Source organism: Chanodichthys erythropterus, chromosome 20 (genome assembly GCF_024489055.1).
Source record: "Chanodichthys erythropterus isolate Z2021 chromosome 20, ASM2448905v1, whole genome shotgun sequence".
In the NCBI taxonomy this organism is placed as follows: domain Eukaryota; kingdom Metazoa; phylum Chordata; class Actinopteri; order Cypriniformes; family Xenocyprididae; genus Chanodichthys; species Chanodichthys erythropterus.
Genome location: NC_090240.1, coordinates 36,085,754 through 36,102,674, shown reverse-complemented (window position 1 = coordinate 36,102,674; position 16,921 = coordinate 36,085,754). Strand labels below are relative to the sequence as shown.

General features: G+C 37.6%; 1 protein-coding gene across 1 annotated transcript; it reads right to left on the bottom strand.

Moving 5' to 3' along the window:
* Positions 1-5,404: 5,404 nt before the first annotated feature.
* LOC137009527 (uncharacterized) lies at positions 5,405-11,334 on the bottom strand. Its single transcript, XM_067371819.1, has 8 exons — positions 11,204-11,334; positions 9,623-9,943; positions 8,042-8,065; positions 7,796-7,875; positions 6,873-6,975; positions 6,614-6,724; positions 6,167-6,352; positions 5,405-5,766 (listed from the first exon to the last, which is right to left on the bottom strand). The coding sequence occupies exons 1-8, from the start codon at positions 11,235-11,237 to the stop codon at positions 5,702-5,704; spliced, it is 924 nt and encodes a 307-aa protein (XP_067227920.1). The 5' UTR covers positions 11,238-11,334; the 3' UTR covers positions 5,405-5,701.
* Positions 11,335-16,921: the final 5,587 nt, after the last annotated feature.

Sequence of the window (16,921 nt, the reverse complement as noted above, 5' to 3'; positions counted from 1 at the left end):
CAGGATTACTAACTAGGACACAAGACCACAAGCTTCATTAAAATGCACCATTTTAGCACATTCGGTAGTGGTTGGTTGATTTTGCAGAGCGCATCAAGAAGGTTGATATGAGACAAACTTTACATTTGTGCATTTAAGAGCATTCTTACAAAAGCAGAACTGACAATATTCATAATATTTAATGCCAGGTCTGGGTAGCACCTATAGGTTGAGGAAAACATTACAGTCAGCTTGATTCACCATACCTTGGGAAGCCCCAAATTCCAATTAAAGATGTAAGAAGACATTTCCAAGCTTCCTTTTTGAATGCAATACCAAGTTTTTGAGAGGTAATTGGGTTACTGTAGCCGCTTCGTTTATCCACCAGTAGGGTGGAGGATCACACACCGTAGATGCAACCTAACCCAATCTTTTCCAGCATTTGGGGATCCAAAATGTGTGTATTTCAGTTCGCCTTTCTGAACTGAACAAGAGAATTTCTTTGGGGTACCTAACCTTTGAGTCAGTGATGAGGTGTTAACACAGAGCATCCCTGTGACACAACAACCTTATGATTAACAGCACGATTGATTGAGTATGGAGTAGTGGAACTGTGATGCATTTTTGTAGGCCAAAACCCGAGTTAGCATTCAATGTTTTTTTTTTAATTGAGTTTTTGGTTAAATGGCTGAAATAAGGTCTGTGGTTAATACATGTTTTATTCTATGACGTAAAACACATCAGTATTACCCCACTTGTGATTTTTTTAAAGCTGTTACATGTATTGAAAATGATGGTTGCTAACAAGTGGCTGAATGGGACTACAGATGCTGTTGGTGACATTAAACGTCATCACGACTAACAGGTAAACTCAGTCTGCTTTTACAGCCTTGTTATGCTCAAACTATTCTAACTCAAGCATTCAGGGAAAATGTCTTTAGATAAAAACTGAAAGAGTTGTTGGAAGCTTAGTGGTGATGAAGTTGAACTCATAGGACCTTGGTGTAGTTTGTTTATAGCCTACCTTTAACTTTTTACGTCTGCTGACTACATTTAGGCTTCAAAATTCATAAACGTTGTGAAAATTATCTTGATGGACAAAACATGCAAGTTTCATAAACTTTTGTTGATCCTAGAACATATTTTTTGCGGTCATCCAAAAGCCTATGGCAAAATCCTATTGGGTTTTTGTCAAGGGAACCAGTAGGTCACGTGGCACTAAAAAAATGGCGGACTGCCGACAGCCGATTGGCCTACAAAGTGATGTCATAGTTCCACCACTCTATTACGTCTGGGCCTTTGTTGATAGAGGAAGGTGGATCCACGGGAGACAAACAGAAGCACAGCATGAAGCATAAATTAAGCAACAACTGAATGCTACTCTGCCAGTGAAGATACACTATATTGCCAAAAGTATTGGGACACCCCTCCAAATCATTGAATTCAGGTGTTCCAATCACTTCCATGGCCACAGGTGTATAAAATCAAGCACCTAGGCATGCAGACTGCTTCTACAAAGTGAAAGAATGGGTCGCTCTTGGTACCGTGATAGGTTGCACCTGTGCAATAAGTCCATTTGTGAAATTTCCTTTCTACTAAATATTCCACTGTCAACTGTTAGTGGTATCATAACAAAGTGGAAGCAACTGGGAACAACAGCAACTCAGCCATGAAGTGGTAGGCCACGTAAAATCACAGAGTGGGGTCAGCACATGCTGAGGCACACAGTGCGCAGAAATCGCCAACTTTCTGCAGAGTCAATAGCTACAGACCTTCAAACTTTGTGTGTCCTTCAGATTATCTCAAGAACAGTGTGTAGAGAGCTTCATGGGTTTCCATGGCGAGCAGCTGATCCAAGCCTTACATCACCAAGTGCAATGCAAAGCGTCGGATGCAGTGGTGTAAACTCTAGAGCAGTGGAGACGTGTTCTCTAGAGTGACCAATCACGCTTCTCTGTCTGCCAATCCAATGGACGAGTCTGGGTTTGGCGGTTTCCAGGAGAACGGTACTTGCCTGACTGCATTGTGCCAAGTGTAAAGTTTGGTGGAGGGGGGATTATGGTGTGGGGTTGTTTTTTAGAGGTTGGGCTTGAACCCTTAGTTCCAGTGAAAGGAACTCTTAATGCTTCAGCATACCAAGACATTTTGGACAATTTCATGCTCCCAACTTTGTGGGAACAGTTTGGGGATGACCCTTCCTGTTCCAACATGACTGTGCACCAGTGCACAAAGCAAGGTCCATAAAGACATGGATGAGTGAGTTTGGTGTGGAGGACTTAACTGGCCTGCACAGAGTCCTGACCTCAACCCGACAGAACACCTTTGGGATGAATTAGAGCGGAGACTGTGAGCCAGGCCTCGCCAACATCACTGCCTGACCTCACAAATGCGCTTCTAGAAGAATGGTCAAAAATTCCCATAAACACACTCCTAAACCTTGTGGAAAGCCTACCCAGAAGAGTTGAAGCTGTTATAGCTGCAAAGGGTGGCCAACTCCATATTAAACCCTACGGATTAAGAATGGGATGTCATTAAAGTTCATGTGCACGTTAAGGCAGGCGTCCCAAAACTTTTGGCAATATAGTGTATATCTTCTGATAAAAGGCCTTTTTCCCTTTAACACTAGAAGTCCCAGAGAGCAGCCATTTGGCTTTTCTACCTATAAAACCCGCAGGACAGCCGATGGGCTGGAAGTCTTTAGGCTAATATCCTTAATCAGCTGTGAACAGTTGCTTTTGTTATGTAAACAATGTGGGGCCATGCTGAGCCACTTCAAGGAAACTTGTGTTTCACTTTGCCATCTTAGGGAGAAATCAACACACATGTTTTTTTTTTCCTTTGTTGCTGAGATCTATTGATAAAATAGTACAAAATAAAATAAAGAAACCAACCATTTGTACACATATTTACAAATAATATTAAAAAGTGAGTGAGTACATTCCAGCAATCACTCACAATCCTGGCACTGCCTGGCAATATATTATAAATACATTTTGTATATATTCATTATATATTAATCTTATATTTGAAATACATCATAAGTCCATTTTTAAAAGTGTTTGAAAGATGGGTTCAAGTGTACTACAAGTGGTAACTAAATACATTTTTCTATACAGAGATAGTATGTTAAAAGCACATTTTAGTTCAAATTCATGGTGTCTCAAAATAGCACAGTTGAGTACACTTAGATGTTCTTAAGATTATCTTAAGAAGTACTAAAGAAGAGCTTTTAGTATATTAAGTACAAAATAAGTGCACGGAAATAGAGCACTGGACATTATGGAAGTGTATAAGTGTACTAAAATAAAGTGTATTTTACTGCACTTTTTTTCACCTGGGTAGACACTCCAACACTTTCCGTTTGCATTAAGATTATTTTTATTACCACACTGGCAGATATTGATAATTTTACTTAAGTAAAATGCACTTAATTTAGATCCCCCCAGGAAACAAGACTAAATATCATATATAATTTTCTCATATAGAAAATCCATCTTGATTTAAGATTTTTTTTTTTATTTACTTGAAATAGGATAAAAAAAAAACTTAGTATGAAAAGCATTTTTGCAGTATGAATGAGTGAGTTAACTTTTTAAACATCACTTCATTTCAGGGTTAACATAGTCAGAGTTTTCACTTAACCTCCTTTCTGAAACCGGCCCATGGTCAATCAAGTTCTCTGCTTTTAGCAGCCCTCCCTCCCCCACACATACAAACAAGCCACCAGCAACCATTCACACACACACACCCCCAACCCCCCTGCAGATTGCTCAGGTAATGACCATATTTACACATGAATTGATGCTAATGATAGCCAAAAGACTAGCCAGTTAGCATCCACTTGGCTAAAGGAGAGTTACAAATCTCTGGGACTTCTAGTGTTAAATGGAGAAGAACGGGGAGGTATTTAACAAAGTCTCTTAAGGCAAGACATTTCACTCTTTGAAACGCCTCTCAGGCAGCTATTTCAGTAATGCAAGTAGCATCTCTCTGAATAGGGAAACATCAAATTCTCCAAAGCTGTTCACCAAGCTTTATTGTCAAAATCACCAATGAAATCTGATAACAACTGTCTCATAAATTTTGTTTCTAAATTCTAAAATCATCATGACAAAACAGCATTTTTCAGGTTGGAGCAGTCAATGCACATGTGCACTACTGATGCTGCGTATGAAATCGCATACTGTCTGCGCACTACATTTGAATTGACTTCACAACCATTAAAAGCGCATGCTCTATATAGTATGAATATGGGTACTACACAGCAAAATCCCCAGAGTTAAATCAACTCTGGTCCCTCTCTACATAGAGTTAAAATAACACTGAAGCAGAATTAAAGTTAATGAGATAATATGCTTCTTGTGGAGTTGTTTATTCAGATCTTGAGAGATTTAATGTCTTTTATCTTCAGCTGATTTCATCTAAGACTGTGGCTGGAGGTCATTTGTAGTTATTGTGTTTCTCTTCAGTGATTCTGCTTGTTAACAGCAGGCGTTCATCACTAATGCTCAATCATAACAATGAATCACTTAATTATCTCATTAACTTTAACTCTGCTTCAGTGTTACTTTAACACTATATAGAGAGAGACCATATGAAATCTGAGCAGAGTTGATTTAACTCTGGAGATTTTGCTGTGCATGATTGACATTCGGATGTTCTACATCTGTCATTTGACCTACCAGCATCAGTTACTTCACCTCCATTCATAAATCCTCTCTTGTGGCCTCATGGAATAGTAAAGTGTCCATCGAATACACACTTCCGAGTCTCAGTGAAAGTGTTAGGTCAACTAGGGACTTCTTGCCTACTGTTTTTCGAATACTATGTATTCAGACATAATACTGTTTTTTGCATACTATATAGTATTCGATTTCGAACACAGCATGACTGTTTTTATAGCAACCGGAGCTTCTAACGGCAGCTGCAGTGATGAGAAAACTTTACCAATTGGTAACTGGCTCTTTTATTTAGAAGGCGGGACTTATTCCGACTTATTCTCATATGTGAAAGGTTATCCCATTTCTTCAGGAATTTTAATCAGAAGCTGTGCAATGTTGTGCCATCATTGATTCTTACTGTGAGTGACAACACCCTGACCGCTGCAAGATGGCGTATGCGCCGACGTGTCTGGAGCGGTATCATTACTTTGGCACAAAATGCATTCAGTGACTACAATGCTACCTCCTGTTTGTGTTTTTTAGGTCGTGACAAAGTGTGTTTGTTGAGTGAAACCTTAGTGTTATGAAACAATGGCTTGATTTGAGACCTAAATGAAGTGTTTTGGTAGTTATAGTGCATTTTGAATGTAATAATAACAGCTGTGCCAAGCTGTAAGTTGGTTAGTGTTTAGAGTTATGAAAAAAAAGTATTGAGAAATGTGTCCTAGTGATTGTAAAAAACTGTAATATTGGCTTGGCATCTGTCAAGCACACACATGTATTACATTAATACAGTGAATGTTTATTATAGCCACAAATTATTTTATACAGCATTTGTATACTATTTTTTTTTTTTTTTTTTTTTTTACATACATTTCAACCAATGATTCAATAGTCTTTTTATATACAGTATACAATCTTCATTAACAGCAGATGAAACAAAACTTGAAGTCACACATTTTGCACACATTTGCCAGTGTCAAGTCCACATTTTGAGCAGATATAGTTTGAGTCCGGGTACCAAGGACCCAAAATCTTGACTGTCGCATTAGAGACACACACTATACATGTTGCTTCGGCTCGTCTAGGTTGATTTCAGTGAAGATATCTTCTGCTGATCCTCGCCCTGTAGTACATAAAACACACATAAACTTACAATATTACACATGCAGAGACTCATATAAGAGACCAAAATCAATGCACAGCCACGGTGATCACTGACAAACACTAAATATAATACAGTTGTGGTCAAAAGTGATGATTTGTTTGATTAAACCATTAAAATATGAGGAAAATATTTTATGATCCAAAAAAATAATGCATAGAATAACAAAAAGCTCACAGGAAAAAGCATGCACTGACTACAACATAATCAGTTATTAATATTAATATCAACTATGCAATATGCTTTAACAAATTTTAAATAATGTTTGAATAAAGGGTGAATATGTCAATTTTCCTTGGCCAGACATCACTTTCGGCCACTACTGTACTTATAAAAATGGACTTTCCTTGGTTTTACTGACCAGAATTAGAGACATTATTGTTGTTTTCATTTTGCGGCTCATCGGCGGCATCAGCTGGGGTCAGATCATTCAGGTCAGATTCTCCTCCAATCAGATCCAGGTCCAGGTTAAACTCAACTTTCTTCATAGGCGGAGACAAGCTGGAGTCTGTAGAGAAACTGTTCTCTTCTGGAACATTCTCCTGTTCTTTAAGATAATAGACAGGAGGAATATCATCACAACAAAGTGAACTCAAACAACTCACTAACTCCCCTCCCAGTGAAGACAATACTACATAGGAAAATGGTAACCATCAAGAGATGGGTTTGAAATATAAGTGTATTTGAATTGACATTTCCCTCTGTCTTAAAGTGAATCTGCTCTGCTTTGATTGGTCATGAACAACATGAACCAAACAGTGTTTGAGGGTCAAAGTAGACGTTGTTTGCTGGCAGTCTTAGTTGTTACCATTTTCATTGGTGTCAGGTGTTTGTTCATTTTTCTGTCCTGTGCACCCATTGGCTATCGGGCTGGTCTTTTCCTCAGACTTGTCTTCCTGTTCGTAGTCCAGACACAGATCTGAGCAGAGAGATTAACAGAAATTCACAGGCTGACTCTGAGTTTATGACCAGAGAGAACGCAAATGCATCACACACATTTAAATCAAGAATAATTTCCCCTAAATCTTCATGTTTCGGTGTATTACTAGTTTTTAATTCACACTTGCCTTTGTTGGTTTGTTCATAGCTTATGCCTTGTTGGTCGCTCCTCAGCGGAGTGTCATAATCATTGGGAATTGCGTCAACACGAGTCAGATCAAATGAGTAACTCTACAATGAGAACGGAGAATTATTGACAAAGAATAATCATTTCAGACTAGGTGTGTGTGTATAAAAATATATGAAAAATTCCTGTCAGCGTTCAGTGTTGCTTGTACACCAACTCTGTTGCAAACCTTGGTGAGCTGCTTGAGCAGGTAAATAAATAAATTATATAAAATTAAAATAATAATGTAAAAATTGTGTTAATTTTATTTAATTTTGTAATTTATTTAAAATTTCTATTTTAATTAATTTATTAATTTATTTTATGTTATTTTATAAAATTGTATATATATATATATATATATATATATATATATATAAAGTTTAAAGTTTGGAGTAATTTGTAATAAAGCATCAAATCATCATATTAGAATGATTTCTGAAGGATCATGTGACACTGAAGACTGGAGTAATGATGCTGAAAATTCAGCTTTGATCACAGGAATAAATTACATTTTACAATATATTCACACAGAAAACAGTTATTTTAAATTGCAATAATATTTCACAATTTTTACTGCATTTTTGATCAAAGAAATGCAGCCTTGGTGACACATTCAAACACATTAAACCTCTGAATTATTCAAAACATTGTGTGTCCATATAATAATGTGTTATTTATTACTAAAAAGCCAAATAAAAAAAAAGATCATGTAAGTGAATGAATCGAATCAGTCATGCATGAGCAGGGTCCAAAATGAACAGTCAATAAATTAACTTGATTCCCATATAATGGCAAAAAAGTTTATTTTGAACCTTTCTCAAAACTCACTAGGGATTGTAACAGATCCAAAACGCACAAAATATAAATAACAGAAAATCTTACCCTTCCTTTCTTTCTCAGAAAATACAAAATGCCGAGCAGAAAAAAGATCAGGATGAGGATTATGATCAGAATGATGATACCTGTCAAAAGCATGAAGATCTGTTATTGTGGTCTTTAGTTTATAATGGGGAATTGTTTTAATGTGAAAATAGATTAAATGTGTCAAAGACTAAGACAGGAAGAAAGGATGTTTCTCATGTCTTCCGCATAAAGCAGATGCTGTCGTGTGCAGAGGATCAAGCTCACCTCCTGTGTATGATCCTGAATCATCTGAAACAGAAGAACGCTCACGTTACAGCAAACCAACAAACAGCCGGCAGGGAAACAAATGCCTTAGTTTATCTGAAGCATGCAGTTATGATCAAATCATTTAAATATGAAAAGCTTTGGTGTGAGGCTAAGAGAAGCTGCATGCATGCAAGTGTAAAACGGACAGAGAGAGAGAGATTTTGCTGTTGTGGTAAGCCTGCGTTCAGAAACATGCAGAAGATCACATGCACCCACTCACACTTTAACCACTCAGATCTGAGAGTGACACTGAAACTTCCATTCTCAACGCTGCCATTTTCTCAACTGTTAGAGGCTAAACATGTACGGTTTAGTTACTATTTATAATTATGCTTTTGTTCTTAAGGTTTCTTAAGGTGTAATCTTTACAAAGAGTACTTTAAAAAAAAATTAAGAATATATTTTTTTACATATTTCAAAACACAATAAGAGTTATTAATTGATATGTAGGCTACTAGTGGTCAAAAGATATTTTTAATGCTTTTAAAAAGTCTCTTCTGCTCACCAAGGCTGCATTTATTTGATCAAAAATACAGTAAAACAATAATATTGTGAGATTTTATTATTGTTATATACAAATATGCATTTTTGAAATGTAATTTAATATGATCAAAGTGGAATTTTCAGCATCGTTATGTTATATTAAAATATTAATATTTTTGTGAAAACCATTGCAACCATTCAAAAGTTTAGGTCAGTAAGATTTCAAAAAGAAACTAACACTTTTATTCAGCAATAATGCATTAAATTGATCCAAAAGTGACATTAAAAACATTTATAATGTTATAAAATATTTCTATTTCAAATAAACGCTGTTCTTTTGAACTTTCTATTCATCAAAGAATCCTGAAAAATAAAATGTATGATGGTTTCAACATTGATAACAATCAGAAATGTTTCATGAGCATCAAATCATCATATCAGAATGATTTCTGAAGGATCATGTGACACTGAAGACTGGAGTAATGATGCTGAAAATTCAGCTTTGATCACAGGAATAAATTACACTCTACTATATATTCACATAGAAAACAGTTATTTTAAATTGTAAAATATTTCACAAAATTTACTATATAATAATATAATATATAATTAAATAAATGCAGCTTCGGTGAGCATAAGAATTTTCTTTTTCAAAAAACATTAAAAAATTCCAAACGTTTGACTGGTAGTGTAAATGTGGATGGATCAACAGTTATCTGTTTGATGTCAGAAATGTGCTTCAGCTCAGAGCGAGTCATTTTTGAAGCACTTTTTAAAATGGGTGAATATTTCTGAAAGTTATGTGAACAAAAGGTGATTACTGACTTCAAACCACCATCTTGACTGTCTGTGAGCGTGTTTAGCGCTCATAAAGCTGCTCAACTGCAGTTACAACATCAACAAACACACAACAGAACTTGCATAATAAGAGGTTTAAATTCTAATAAATACTGCAGTAAAGAGACAACAGCTTCCATTGCCCATAATAACCACCTAACAAATTGCTATACATTTCAAAAACCTTCAAACTTTTAACATTATGAAGTTTCCTCTAACCTTTTTTTTTCTCAAGAGAAGGATTCTGCTTTTGCGTGGTGCTCTCAGGACGGGCCACTGAAGGGATCACGTTGGAATTGTCTGATTCGTCTGTTTCCATGGTGTCTTCATAGCTTGAATTTGTAGGCGTCAAACCACTTGACTCTTCATCAGGTGTATCAGGATCCGTGTCATTTTCAAACGTTGTTGATTCTGCCGCTGTCACAGTAGTGTTAGAGTCGGATGAGTTTGATGTTTCAGTAGTGGTCCTCTCTGTAGAAGATGGTGATGGTGATGGTGATGGCGTGGAGAACATCCCATAATCACACAAAAGAAGAACAGCTGAAAACATAATAAAAAAAAGAACAAAACATAATAAATAAAAACAAAACATTTCTTAATTCGGTTTAGGCAGCAAATAAAAACACACACACACATATATAGGCCTATTTATATGCTGTTTAAAAGTTTGGGTAAGATTTTTTGAAATCTGTAAGATTTTTTTTAATGTTTTGAAAGAAGTCTCTTTTGCTGACCAAGGCTGCATTTATTTAATTAAAAATACAGTAAAAACAGTAATATTGTAAAATGTAATTTATTCCTGTGATCAAAGCTGAATTTTCAGCATCATTACTCCAGTCTTCAGTGTCACATGATCCTTCAGAAATCATTCTAATATGATGATTTGATGCTCAAGAAACATTTCTGATTATTATCAGTGTTGCAAACAGGAATTTTTTTCAAATATTTCCAGCATCCAACATTATACACTACCGCTCAAAAGTTTGGGGTCAGACACTAAAGACATTTATAATGTTACAAAAGATTCTATTTCAGATAAATGCTGTTCTATTGAACTTTCTATTCATCAAAGAATCATGGAAAAAAAAAAATCCATGTTGAAAATAATCATAAATGTTTCTTGAGCATCAAATCATCATATTAGAATGATTTCTGAAGGATCATGTGACACTGAAGAGTAATAATGCTGAAAATTCTATACTTTACTATATATTCACATAGAAAACAGCTATTTTAAATTGTAATAATATTTCACAATATTACTGATTTTAAAAAATATATTTTTAATCAAATGCACACACACACACACACACACACACACACACACACACACACACACACACACACACACACACACACACACACACACACACACACACACACACACACCCATAAAGAACCTTTAACGTCCATGGAATCACACATTACACAAAAAGTTCTTTAGATTTTTAGAATGTTTCTTCACACTGAGAAAAAATGATTCTTTTGAGGAACCAAACATGTTTTTTAAACTTACTTTTGGAACCAATATATATATATATATATATATATATATATATATATATATATATATATCTATATATATATATGGATAGTGATACAGGAAGATATTTCATATTTTTGAAAATTCAAAACCAATTATTAAAACAAAAACAGATATTATTGTATTCTCTTTTAACAAAGTTTTAATAAACTTTCAGACAAGATAAATATTCTTGACTAAGTTCAAGCTCAATGCTTGCTCATATACACCAGATCTCATTTAAACAATATCTGATGAAAGAATATAAAATAACTCACCAAAAATGTGTAAAATCACCCAGCGAGTGCTCATCTTTTAGTCTGGTCTTCCTTTTACTTTATACTAACAGTTCAACTCCACCTAAACTGAGTTTTCTGCTCTCTGACACTTTGTCATCATAGCCTTTGAATCATGCAAACCACAATGGGGCCTAAACAGGATGTCAGCAGCACAGACACACACATGCAAACGTGCACCTTTCAACCGTTCAGAGGAAACTCGAGTTGAACTACAAGCACTAATGCAAGACGTGACATCATATCATACATTATATGTTATTCTATTAAAAATGATAATAAAAACAGAACTCTATTCCTTGCCGGATGTATTGCATCTAAGTATGTTTGTATGTGGTTGATGCAGCAAATAGGCTGCAGGTTGTTTATGTATTTTTTAAAATGTTGGGCTGACAGTATAGTTGAATATCATGCTCAGACTTAAGTTTTAGAATTATCATGTGATCATAATTAAATAACTACACACATGTAATGTCCAATGGACTGTTTTGACGTTTACAAAATCTGAAATCAATGCATGCTACTAAAAAAGGCTATAAGAAAGGCAACTACAGTAGTTTCTTAGTGTATGCTACTTTTTTTTTTGCTAAATAGCAACCCCTGGTGGACAACTGCATAATGACCAGACCTTGTTGTCTGAATTTGAAAATAGTCTTCATTTAGACAACAAATTGACTAAAGTAAAGCTACCAGTTAAAATAAAATACTGCAGAAAAACATTTCACAGACATAAAATTTGGCTACACTCTTGGGAAAAAGTTTTAGTGGGGTTTTAAATAGAACCCACAACCTGACCCACAATGACAAGTCCTACTCTGCAAATTAATCCATAGGAAATTAATGTGAAATACACAAAAATATTAAAACATTTTCCCAATTCCTGAACTCTGCAGTAAGGAGTACATGAATCATCTGGTGGATCACTATTACTCAAAGAAAATATATTTCCCTATATATGAGTGATCAATATATTAAATGATTTAAAGGTATATTTGAAAATATACAGAATAATATATTGTGTTAATATATTACAATATATAGAATAATACATAAGGAATTGCAGTTTTTCATATATTGAAAAGTATGTGACAATATATTTACTAATATATCATAATGTTTGTAATTTTTATATTCAGTAATACACTTCATATAGATCTACATGTGATAAGGTATGGTACTGCATGTGTATAAATATATTGCATATACATTTACTCATGCAGTATAAACACACACATATATAGAAATATATAATGTAATATTTCTCATAAACTACATTATAAATGTTACATATTTTCAAGCTAGTTAACAATAGCACATTCACACCTGCATGTAAAAAAAGTAAAGTAAAGTAAAGTATTTAGCAAAGAGACAAAAAAAAAAAAAAAAAAAAAAAAAAAAACCCACAACCATTCCTTTTTAAATAAAATAATTATAGTCATAATTATAGGTATTTGACCAATCATCAACCTAACCACAGGCTCTACTCCTCAGCACAATATAAACTCACACATACCAGAAAACCTTTTAAATCCCAAAATAATACAACATTAAACACTAACAGATCTCCCTCTATATTGATACCAAGCGGAAACACATGAAATAACATTTCATTTTAACATTTACTCTTCTTTAACATATAGAAGCAAAGCATGCTGGGAACCAGAAATCTGCTCATTCTGTAAATGTGTGTATATATGTGTTTACATTAGGGGCGTGATGAGATATCGCCCTCCGAAGGGCACTTCAGAATGAAAACAGTCATGGCCGCCATATTGAAGGGTCGTTCCAAACCGGAGTGCTCAAAACTGGTCACTTCAAAGGGCCCTTCGGAATTGAAAGATTTGACAACTGATGGACACTTCAGACCCCCATGTTCCTTTGCACAGGGAAGTTGTTTGGTGTCACAGAATGGGTACAGGAGGCTCGGAGTTCGATTTTACCTATAAATGTGTATATAGTATTTTTCTATACAACTCTAGTTACATTTGGTACATTATTACGGTCAAAACGACATTGTACTTCAAAAAAAGTACTTTACAGCTCCCTTAATCAGTCCATTCAAATGTTTAAAATACATAGACACAATATACAATATGGTGCGATAAACCAAAAATAAACAATAAATAAACGAACGTTAAACAAAAGGCTCAGCTTGAACAATCTACTCATCGTTCAGAGCGTGTTTTTGAGGGGTTCAACCAGCACACAAAATGCGCGAGAAAGGTGCCTCCTTGATTGTCTCGTTTTTGACCCCTGCACCCTTCATCCCTTCGAAGCTCTCACTCTGGAGGGTAAACCGTTTTATGGGATTAGGGCATTGGGATGAGCCCTTCCGAATGGAACATAGGGTTTGTTGGGGTAATAAGCTGTCTCGTGATATATTAGGGACTTTTAGCAGCAGCTGCTGAAACAACTGCAATAGCATGCTGGTGTACTGTTGCATATGCATGAATTTAACTGCTATTTCTTGACATTCTTCTGTAACCATCAAGTACGGCAGAATAGCCGATTTGCTGTAGTCGATAATACATGGCAGATTAGATAAGTAAATGTTATGTTTTATGGTTATGTGGCATTTTAATTATATGTGTATGTCATTTAATGCCAAAAGCAACCATTCTGTTGCTTTTATTTAAATGTAATTTATTTTTGACTATGTCAAATGATTAAATGATCCTCTAAGCTGTCCTCTTTGTTGTTGCTTAGCGATTTTCACGTTCTTTAGCTACGGCAGTTGACAGTTTACTTCGGTTGCCGTTGCTGTTCCATCAGCAGCTGTTGCTTAAAGTCCCTATTGCCATGACAGAGTATGAGGGTAAAATTTGGATAGAATGTACCACCGCTATGTTTACATTACGCCTCCAATGTTGTTTTGCTTTTTATAGAAATAACCATTTAATTAATTGCATTTAATTCAAAGGATTTGTTACACAAGTGCCAGAGTCGTCTGCTCTCCAATCGCTCTCACAGTACTTTGATGTCATATGCCGATCGGTCTGTGCAGCGCCAATGCATCTCAAACAAGCCTTTCGTCTTGGTTCCTGGAACGCCAGTTCTGCCCTCCCTCCCAAAAGCGTCTGACAAACGTCTTATCTTGTAGAATGCATTCAAACGTGATTTCAATACCCTGAATTTTTGAAACCTAGCAAATGTGTTGGGTGTCATCCAGCCCACAGCTCTACATACATCTGTCAGCGAGGCGAGCACTTCTTGGGTTTGGTATGCCAAAATGATGGCATTCACTATCCAGGGGGCCAACCTCTGCTTGGACACAGCATTTCCCTTCTGCTGGCCTCCATAACAGATGAAGAGCTGCTCTGAGATCCTTATAGAGGCTCAAAGCGCAAATGGGACAGAGCAAAGCTAGGTCATGCTTTCCCAGAGATTTACCATCTACAGGATTGTGATATGCTGCAAATGCAGCAACATACACTTTTAGGGTGGAAGGAAAATGCCTTTGCTCCAACCCTTCCTTATTGGCATCTCCGGGGGTCTTCCCACTAAGAAGAACAGCACTCAATGAACAAGTCATGTAGCATGCTTCATACAGGGTGCTCTTACAGAAGTGATGGTGTCTACCTCCACCTGGGCTAGATCACCTAGGATCTCTGCGCGTCCCATCTAGAGACCACAAGTGGAGGTTCCAGAGATCTGGGCACGGGTGCCAGAGGGTTCCCCAACTCTGAATAAGTAGGTCCCTCCTCAGAGGAATGCGCCAGAGAGGGGCTGTCGTGAGGAGCATCAGTTCTGGGAATCAAGTCCAGTTGGGCCAGTAAGGCACAACTAGCAGGACCTGCTTCTTGTCCTCCCTGACTTTGCACAGTGTCTATGCAAGTAGGCTCACTGGGGGAAACACACATTTGCTTAGTCTGAGGGTCCCTTTGGTCAGGGAGTAAAACAACTGGCAATAGGATGTGTCTGGGGAGGAAAATAGATCTACCTGTGCAGCTCCAAAGTGTCTTCATATCAGCTGGACTCCCTGGGGATGGAGTATCCACTTTCCTGGAAGCACAGGCTGTTGTGAGAGCTTGTTGGCTGCACGATTCAGCAGGCCCGGAATGTGAATGGCATGAAGAGATATCAGATGCTTCTGACTCCATAGGAGGAGATGGCTGGCAAGTTGCAATATACGGCGGGAGCGTAGACCACCTTGGTGGTGGTGGAGGAATCCGTGAAAACAACAGCATGCCTGGACACCTGTACTAGGGGAACTTCTGTCCATACAAATGCAGTGTCCGACCATGGGCTGAAGGTTTGGCTACAGGCCAGAGTGATTGTCACTCGGTGCATGCCACATTTCCACACCTATCTCGGGACTTGGCCATTTTAAACAAAAGATTCTTCACCCGTCCCTCCTCCGGGGGAGGAAGTGGTGCGGTCACCATCTCCCGAAGAGCTGTCCCCTCCTTTTCTGGGTCGCCTGTCTCAGGGCTGCTTGCTTTTACGCTTGCTGCACGGTTTGGCGGGGGCCTGAAAGGGTGGCACCGCCTTCCTGCAGCCAGCTCCCCGCTGTTGCCTAGGTGGAGGCTGTGCCACAGGGGGGTGCCCTCGGCAATGAGCAGGTGGAACAGCTGCTCAGCAAAAATGACACTGGGGCGGGGGGCTGAGAACCAGCCTGGGCCGCCCCAAGATAACAATCCTCCAACCTCGAGGGCTCAGGACAAGGTGGAGGTCTCCACTCGAGCCCGACCCTCTCAGTGGAGATTGACTCGGCAGGTTATGCCCAATTTGATCCTCAGGTCACCCTGGCTGTTCACCAAAGTTGACCTCTTCTGAAGCCCAGAAGATGATCTAGATCAGAGCATAGGTAAGGGGACTCAGCCTCTTTTAAGGTATTGGAGTCTCGACCGCAACACTGTGATGGTCATCTTCCCATACTGGGTACATGACTCATCCATGAAACCATATATATGTATATATATTTTAGGGACGTTCTGCTTTATACCCACGCTACAGGGCAGAGCGCGCAATGCAAATCTTGCTTGCCAATGTGGATTGGCTCATTTAGTTTACACTCCAAGGTGATGAGGCTCTCAGGCAAGATTCCAATTCATCAGGATGTGATGTTGAATATGAAAGACTGAAAGGGAACTACATCCATTAATTGTGTTTGTACTGTTTTAGCCTCTAGAGGATGCTGTGGTAGGTAAACAGTTGACAGTCAAGATCAAGTTTCAGAACTCACTGCCACAAGTGTTGAAGAACTTTTTGTTCCGTAAAAAAGCAGGGGTTTTTCAAACTCGGTCTTGGAGGACCACTGTCCTGCAGAGTTTAGCTCCAACCCCAGTTAAACACATGAACCAGGTAATCAAGGTCTAATTAGGCATACTAGAAACTTACAGGCAGGTGTGTTCAGGCAAGTTGGAGCTAAACTCTGCAGGACAGTGGCCCTCCAGGACCGAGTTTGGAGACACCTGGAATAGAGAGACTGGGAATGCAGAGCATCCGAAAGATCACATATGGGTAAGACTTTCAGCATTTAATTTCATGTTAACAGCTGGAGAGGAGAGAGAAAATGGCATATATTTTTTATTTATTTATTTTTGTCTCAGCTGACAGGTGACACTCTGGCCACTCCTAAACCCCACTTAGTCTTTCCCTTCACCTCCACCTCATAGTAAAATCTCCCTGAACTGAATCCCTCCTTTGCCAGTACACAATAACTCTTATCTATTCTCTTTGGGTTTTTTGGGACGTTCT